The sequence below is a fragment of the Mus caroli genome, chromosome 7 (assembly GCF_900094665.2).
Source record: "Mus caroli chromosome 7, CAROLI_EIJ_v1.1, whole genome shotgun sequence".
Lineage (NCBI taxonomy): Eukaryota > Metazoa > Chordata > Mammalia > Rodentia > Muridae > Mus > Mus caroli.
The window spans coordinates 1179312-1188249 of NC_034576.1; the positions used below are offsets into that span (position 1 = coordinate 1179312).

At 49.0% G+C, this 8938-nt stretch overlaps 1 protein-coding gene across 2 annotated transcripts in view; it reads right to left on the bottom strand.

Annotated features, from left to right (window-relative positions):
- Ppp1r12c (protein phosphatase 1 regulatory subunit 12C) overlaps nt 1–8938 on the bottom strand; it is a 20280-nt gene that overhangs the window by 8856 nt on the left and 2486 nt on the right. For both annotated transcript variants that reach the window (XM_021166874.2, XM_021166873.2), the window contains exons 2-3: nt 6910–7040; nt 6711–6829 (exon numbers count right to left, since the gene is read on the bottom strand). In XM_021166874.2, the coding sequence (XP_021022533.1) occupies nt 6711–6829; nt 6910–7040 (250 nt within the window). The remainder of the gene's footprint in view (nt 1–6710; nt 6830–6909; nt 7041–8938) is intronic.

Genomic DNA, 8938 nt, shown 5'->3' on the forward strand with positions numbered 1-8938 from the left:
GGGGAGGGGAGGGGAGGGGAGGGGAGGGGAGGAGAGTGCACGAGTGCCACCAACTCATGGGAACTTGGGCCATAAGACTCATGCATCTAACGTCTTATTAGCTGAGCCATCTCCCCAGTTCCCCTCACTGTTTAAAACTTGGTTATTGTTGTTTTGTTCTGTGTGTGTATGAGAGTTTTCTATCTCCCAGGTGAGCCTCAGACTCACTACCCAGCAGAGTTGATAAGCATCTTATCCACCTGCCTCTGCCTCCCCAAGCCAGGATCACAGGCTTGCACTACCACACCTAGCTTGCATGGTGCTGAGGATCAAGCTAAGGGCCATGCTTAGCTGGGAAGCATTTTACCAACTAAGCCACATGCCCAGCCTATGACTTGGAAACTTCAAACTACATTTGTGGTTCACTCAGGATCTCCAGTGGGTATCACTGGCAAAGACCTTCAGGCAGAACCTGGCTAAACACCAAGGGGCTGAAGAGATGATTCAGCTGCTAAAGGCTAGGCTCAAAACCGAGACAAAAACCTACACAAGGGGGTAAACTGCAGAGACTCACTAGTTCAAGGCCAACTAGGACTAACAAAGCAAGATCCTGCCTCAAAACACCAGGGATCAGAGTTTAGTCCAGTGGCAGGATGCCTGCCTGGAAACATAAGGCTCCAAGTTCAGCCGAGAATTACAGTGGGCTCCTTTCCAGCTTCACTCCACTCCCTTACAACCAAGGTTGACCTGCTTGAGCTGCTTCCTCAACAGATACACTGTATACTTCTGCCACAAGGCTATAAAGAAACAATCCCCAAGGTTTGTTAGGGATCTTCTTTTTCATCCTAAACCAAGACCAACTCCACCCAGACACCAGCTGTAACTAGGCGCTAGCTACCTGGTAGCAGTTGGATCCTGGCTCCTTGTGTCTCCTGACCAACTAGGACTTCCCTTGTAGTGGCAGAGTTGAAGAATGTATGGCTAAAGTCCATCTGCAGTGCAGTCACAGAGAATAGAGCAGGGAAAGCCAGGACCGCCCTCTTCCTCCAGACTCCTGCTTCCTTAAAGGGAGTCATGGCACAGTTCTATCAGACTGTGGCAGGGAAGGGGAAGGGCGGGGTACATTTGCTTTTCTTCAACCACTACCCAGTATTCCTGTGCACACTTAAGGGTGTCCTGTGCTTCCCACACAGCTAGAGCTGCTTGTGTTATTCACAGTTTTTCTTGAATAGGCTGCTTTGGGCTGGCTTGTTAATTAGGATTTTTATATGTAACACAATATGTGTGTTGCTTGTGGGTATGTCTATATACATGTGTGCCTGGCGCCTCAGAAGGCTAGAAGAGGGTGTCAAGTCCCTCTAGAACTGGAGTTAGAGGTGCCCATGTGGGTGCTAGGAACTGAACCCTCCTCTGGAAGACCAGCAAGAACTTAACCATTAAGCCACCAGCCCCTCTACCTTGTCTTGAGAGTGGATCACTCACTGATTCAGCTAGCCCAACAGGCTTGCAAATCACAGGGATCCTCCTATATCTGCCTCCCAACAACTCACTAGGATTTCAGGTACTGGCTGGGCTTGTCTATATGGTTGCTGAGAATTCGAACTCGGGACCTTAGTGTGTGCAGCTAGCCCCTCTACTACTGACTTAGTTACATCCCTAGTCATGAAATGAAGGGTGTGTGCGCACGTGTGTGTGTGTGTGTGTGTGTGTACTGAATTTGCTGTAAGAAAAAATGTTATTACATATATTTTATTGTGTGAATGTATATGCGCACTCAAGCACATGTGTAAAGTCAGGGGACAGCTTGCAGGAGTCACTTCTACTTGGTAGAAGTACCAAGTCGATCCTAGGGACTGAAGTCAGCGGTCAGGCTTAATGTCAAGTGCCGTCACCCACTGAACCATCTCACCGGCCTGAAAATAAAGCTTTAATGGCATCCAGCCACATCTGTTTTTTCTCATCTTGTCCTTGGCTCATTTCCCTCTATAGCAGACGGTAAAGTCATTATAATAGGGACTGTATGCCCTGTAAGGCCTGAAATATGTACTGTCCACCCCTTCACTGGTAAGTCAGCTGACCCCTGCTAGGATCACTTGCTTATAAATCAGGCACCATCCACGTCCAGTGGCAGCACCAACCTTTCCCTTACCAACAATAAACACTGTGCAATATTCCTATGTGCTTTATACCACCTACAAGAACAAATGCCAGGTCAGAAACTCAGGTCCGCAGCATCAACCATGTTCAACTCCTGCATGAGCATTCCCTCCAGGCATACCCTTCCTGTTACTCAAGCTTGCACCTATAACTATCACATAACCCTATCCTAGGGTTATGCAGTCCTGTCCTTCCTGGCTGTCAAAGGAGATGGCTTCGCCTTTCCCAAAAAGCACTTAAGTCCCCTTCCTATCCTGTCCCCCAAAGGAGTTTTGCCGAGGCCTGACCCTGCAGCCTGAGCCACACCAGAACTGCTAGGACCTGGCAGTGCCCACTCTTCCTCCTTCAGTACCCACATCCTGACGTTCCTCCTCCTTATGGCTTCTGAGTGACTCTGCTCACAGCCTAGTCACAGGATGACAAGTCCTCCTGCAGAGTGACAGGCGGGCTCTGGGTCTGACATGACAGAGAAACGGCTTACTGAGGTGGGGCTACTGTGTTCCAGTTGGGCAGCAGACTACACTGCTAGAAGCCTTGCTAAGCACCTCAATGAGAGAACATACCTGACATGACGCCCACCAAATCAACTGCTGCCATTTGAGATCCATCTCCAAAGACTGACACACTGAGGCTTGGAAAGATGGCTCAGTTTGTAAAACATATACCACACAAGCATGCCTGAGTTCAATCCCCAGCACCAATGTAAAATGCCAGGCACGGTGAGTCACTTGTAATCCCAACACGGGGAGGCAGAGACAGGAGCCAAATAAGCTACTAAGCAACCCTGTCTCAAAACTCAAAGTGTACGGCTGAGGGTCACTTTGACCTCTGGCCTCCATAGGTGCACACGTACATGCACTTACAGGCATAGGAAGAACTAAATTTCTACACACATTAAACAGTCACTCTAACAGTAACTCTATCCTACCACATTTTTATTACATTCATTTATTTGGGTATATGTGTGGGAATCACAGGTCAGTTCTCGGCTTCCACCATGTGGGTCCCAGGGATCACACTCAGTTGTCAAGCTTGACAGCAAGCACTTCTACCCACTGACACATCTAGCCGACTCCCCCAACCCCTTGTTTGTTTAGCTTATTGAGTCAGGGTCTCTCTGTGTAGCACTGGCTGTCCTGGAACTCACCATGTAGATAAGGCTGGCCTCAAACTCAAAGATCCGCCTGCCTCTGCCTCCGGAGAGCTGGGGCTAAAGAGATGTGACAGGATTAAACGCACCACAGCCAGTTCTACTCCTAGGGTTATGAGCACCTGGACACCACCACACTTGATGCTCTGCCTCCATGAATTTGGAAGCTCTACTAATATGATTATTCTCAGTATCTCATGTAAATGAGAACTGCACACTTGTCTCTGTGTGGCTAGCTTAATTCAGTTGAGCCTGTAAGGTCCATCCAAGCCATTAGATGAGTCAGTCTCCTCCTTTTCTATCTGTACAGACCACATTTTGCTTATCCATCCCATCCCTTGATTGAGTTCCTACTCTCCCTGATTCTGAGGAAGGAATTCACAAACTTGGCCAAGTGCCACAGGCTGGACTAAGACACACCCAAGCCCTAAGATACTGTAAATATGCCTGCATGGGACTTTCTCACTGCAAACACCACAAAATATAAAAAAGAGAACCAGGCATGGTGGCTCACTGTTACAACCCCAGCACTCAAAAGGCTGAGGCAGGAGGATCTCAAGACCACACTAGACTACAACATTAAGTTTCATAACAATCTAGGTCAATTAACTAAATTAACTAATAAAATAGTAAACATTATGGGTCTGAATCTTGGGATGCGTATTTTGCTGTGTTGTGGCGCTGGGGACTGGACTTGCCCATACTCAGTAAGCGTTCTACCGCTGAGTAGCTTCCAGTTCCCCTCTGGTTTATTTTATTTTATTTTTATTATTTTTCATTGTGTGTAACTGTGTATCTATGCATGGGCAGAATCTGGTATTAGAAGAGATCAGATGCTGAAGTTCCCTCCAGATGCTGAAGCTACAATGAGCCCAGATACAGTGCTGTGAACTGAACTTGATCCTCTGGCAAAGCAGAAAGTGGTCTCAGGGACTGAGCCATCCTTCCTTCCATCCTTCCTCTCTTTCTCTCTCTTTCTTTCTCTCTTTCTCTCTCTTTCTTTCTTTCTTTCTCTCTTTCTCTCTCTTTCTTTCTTTCTTTCTTTCTTTTTCTTTCTAGACATCCAGCTATTCATTTATTTATTAAGTTGCCCAAGTTGGCTTTGACAGACCTTGAACTCACTATTCATCAGGCCTGGCAGAATAGAATCTGAGAAATGTATCAGCAGCAGCAGGAAGAAGGCAAGACCAACGGGCTCACCTTCACTGACACCTCTCTGTGGGAGAAACTCAGGCCACAGCACAAGCCTTGTGGCACTGAGGGTGAAGGCCCCAGGCTGCTCCTGCCTCCTTGTTGGAGAGGACTGAGCAGCAGGGCCTGATGAAGGAGGTACTCTGCATTATCTGGGCAGAGTCTACAAGATCAGCAACATAGTCTCAAAGAGCTATGGAATGGAAGGGAGGAGAGCAGGCTGAGAAGGGAAAAACAAGAAAGATATTGATGCCTATGTGTATGGAGGGAAAAGAGCAGGCAAAGCAGTAAAGGGTGTCTGTTTAGACTGCAGTTTCATCTCTGAAATGTCCATAACAGATACATTCCTGAAGACAGAGGCCTTAAGAGATAGGACAGGAAAGGGGACTAAAAACTACAGGATTTCTTTTGAGGGTGACTTTAAAAATGCTTTGAAATGAATGTGGTATTGACTCTACAACTCCATGCACTACAGCACAACCACAAACTGAGCACTCTGAATGGGTGAACTGTTGGGTGTGTTGATTATAGCCTCAAAGCTGCTTTGTTGTAAAGCCACTGGTGGGCTGGCAGGCTGGCTCAGCAGGTAAAGGTGCTTGCCACCAAGCCTGACAACCTTGAGCTCCCTCATTAGGACCCACATGGTGGAAGGAGAGGACTCCCACTCCCATAAGTTGTCCTCTGACCTTCACAAAGCATAAGCTTTCCCATTAATGATAAATTAAATAAACCTAATAAAAAAGACTTTTAAAACAGCAGCTGGAGTACTGGCATGCATGTATAATTCAAGTACTCAGGAGGCTGGACCAGGATTGCTCCAAATTCAAGGTCAACCTGATCTACATAGAAAGTACCAGACCAGCCTACATAGCAAGACCCTGTCTCAAAGATAAATGGGGCTAGAGACAGGTCAGCAGTTCTGAGCACAGGATGCTCTTCCAGTAGTTCCAGGTTCAATTCTCAGCACCCAGTGTGGTTCACAACCGTCTATAACTACAATTGCAAAAGGATCTGATGGCCTCGGACATGCATGTGGAAAAGACATATTTGCAGACAGAAAACCCAAAAATGTAATTTAACAAATTCTGTGATAAAGCCCAGGAAAGGGCCATAGTACTGAGGCAACTTTTCTGTGTTTGAAGTTTTACCAAAATAAAATCAGGAAAAGGAAGGGGAGCTTGGCTCAACCACTGTTACTGCTGCTCCACTATAACCCAGTGAGGCTTCTAACCTCTGACCTCCATCTCTTGGTGCCGACTAGCTACCAAGCATCCCCAAGTAACTCATAGCCATCTGAAACTCAATATGGCAAGATGTTAAACCCATGTCTTCCCACCTTAGGTGGTAACATGCAAGAACAGGGAAGCCAAGACTACACCGCCCATGATCTGTTTGTCCTCTCTCCCCTCTTACCTCCTAACTGGACACTCCCCAGTGTAGAACTGAATCCAGGGTACAAGGGCATCTTACGTCCCTGGAGAGCCTGCTAAACTCCACAACATCCCCAACCTAGCCTGCTTCCCAATTCCTTTCCTTCCAGGCCCTACATTAAAGAGCTGAGATCCACCCAGCTACAACCCAACTGGCTCTGGATACTGATGTTTGTGTGCTGACAGGATCTCATGTAGCCCAGGCTGGCCTTGAACTTGCTTACTACATAGGGGAGCATGACTATTACCCAAGGCTGGGATCACAGGCACACAGCACCACAGCTGACCTGGACAGTGGACGCTGGCTTTGGAGGCCAGCAGACAGGGACCTCAAGCCTCTTTAAGAACACAAGCACCTCGTCCAGGGAGATGGATAGGTCAGACATGGAGATGCAAGGGAGATGGATAGGTCAGACATGGAGATGCAAGGGGCTCCTGGTTCCCACTCAAAGAAACCAGGACACAGTGGTCTTGGGAGCTCAGGACAGAATCCACCATATGTCCCAGTTCCTCCTAACTCATGGTAGGGTCTAGCCATCTTGCTCCTTACTCTGAACAAGCATTTGCTCACAGTACCTCAATCCCTCAGTTCCTTGGGGCTGAAATAACAGGCACACCCATAGCAGCTAGTACTCTTATTTTATGTCTGGTAGTGTCTTGCTAGACCCTTGGTAACCCTGGCACCTCCACTCCCATTTTACTGGGGAAGAAAGAGGCATAAAGAGAGCCAGAGTCCAAGGAAATGGGCAAGACCTTTGAGTCCAGACTCCCAAATTCCAAAGCTCTTAATCCCATAGGCCCACCTCGGCGAGTGATCTCTGCCTTCAGCAGCCCCTCCATGGCATCTGACTCAGCCAGGTCCAAAGGCAGGTCCCCGTCACTGTTGACAGCAGCAATGTTGGCCCCATGGCTCAGGAGGTACCTAGGGGCAATGAAAGGTCAGAGCTGCCAGGCCTGGACTCAACACCTAACCCAAGCCCTGCCCTTCAACCCTTGCCTCACCTGGCAATGTCCAGGTACCCACAGGAGGCAGCCACATGCAGAGGCGTCCAGCCCTCGTTGTCTGCCTGGTTCACAGTAGCACCCTGCTCCACCAGGAAGCGAACGACTTCCAGGTTCTCATCTATGCAGGCCTAAGGATGGGAACAAGCCCATCAGCTCTCATCTCACCCAGCCAGAGGCCCAACCAGGAGACTTTTCTACAAAGGCAGACCCAGAGACCCAGGGCCAGCGAAGGGTGTGAAAAGCAATGCTAATGGCCTTCAATGTAAGTCCCAGGGACCTCCAGACACCGCCACTTAAAATGCCCTAGTTACTCCATGTTTGGGCCATCTAAGCATGAAGAGTTCATGGAGACAAGAGCAGGTTCCAGAAGCCAGGATGAAAAAAGTGGACATGGAACATGTTGGGCTGCCATCCCTGCATGTGACTGCTGAACATATTCTTGAGATGGAGGAGTCCCAGAACGCAGACATGATCTCCCAAAAGACAGGGCACTTTGAGCAGACACACCCCAGTGTAGGTAGTGGCACAGTGCTCACCTAGCCCTGAGCTCCATTCACAGCACAGATAAATAGATAATAAATAAGATTATCATATGTATGTAGCACCTCCCAGAGACAACGTTGAGGGCCAGGGGCATATTTCCCAAATTTTCCTGTGCACAGGTTTCCTCAGAACATATTTCCCCCAAACACCAACACCACACTAGACCTCCGCTTCCTCCCTCTTAGAACAGAAAACTTGGGGAGAGGAAGGCCTCACCCTAGCTAGCACAGTACTCAGGGCCATAGGAGAGAGCTGGCCCCAATCCCTGATGACACTGGCTAGATGCTGGAACCACTGAGTCGAGAGAGGGGGCTGGGTCCCGACTCCTGAGCCCTCATGAAAATTAACCCCCTTCAAGTTCAACCATCTGGAGAAAGAGGGAAGGAAGCTACAAGGGCCAAAAGCATGAAGTCATGGAAATTTAGGCTGCAAGAGGGGGGCCACACGTGCCCTGGGAACGGGATGAACTCTGGGCGTCACTCTGGGCTCAGTTTATTTCTACTCTGTTGTCATGGTGACGGGAGGGGGGCAAGGAGGCAGATGGGCCTTTCCCTTTCAAGGGCCTGGCCAGGCACCGATGTCCATGTGAAAGATGCCTGAGGCTGGGCACCAGGGACTCAGGAATCTAGGCCCACCTCCTCCTCCCTCAGACACAGAGCTCTAGTTGCTCCTCTTTTCTTAGACTTGCCCCTCCTCCCTCAGATCCATGTGTTTGAGCACAAAATCTCTCCCCTGTTCAAACCTAGGACTCTTAACTCCCAGCCCTGCCAACCATAGACCCAACTCATAGCCATTATTGGACAAGGCAGATTATTGGACAAAGGGGAAAAAAAAAAAAAAAAGAAATATCACGGCAGGAAGCTGATGCCCCAAGGAGGGTTTAAAACTGAAAACACAGCTCCAGGTGTAGAAACCAGGAGACACCAGAAGTCACCAGACAGAGTGAACAAATGTTCTTGTTTTCCTGGGACTGAAACTAGCTCTGGGAACTTTCACTGCTAAAGCCAGGGCAGTACAAGGTGGTGACAGTACACTCGCCCCCACTCTAGACCCAAGCTCTCTCTGCATACTGGCTCTGTAAACCAACTGCTCTCTTTGAATCTCCTCTCCCAATCTTCCAAGCCTCCTGCAAAGCCCTAAAGAGTGAGTTCACCAAGGTATTGCCGCGGTGGGAGGAGAGACCCAACTGGAAGGCTGCCTGACAGGCCAGGCCTGAGGTTACAGGTTCCTGTCAGAGGAGGTGCTCTAGTGGCCTCCAGCAGATCCAGAGGAGAGGGATGCAGTCAGAAGAGAAAGCTCAGAAGCCAGGGACTTGGGTGTGGTGGGAGTCTGAACTGCTCTCCCACACTGTTTAAAGACACTGAGACCCAGCCGGGCGTGGTATGGCGCACGCCTTTAATCCCAGCACTCGGGAGGCAGAGGCAGAGGCAGGCGGATTTCTGAGTTCGAGGCCAGCCTGGTCTACAAAGTGAGTTCCAGGACA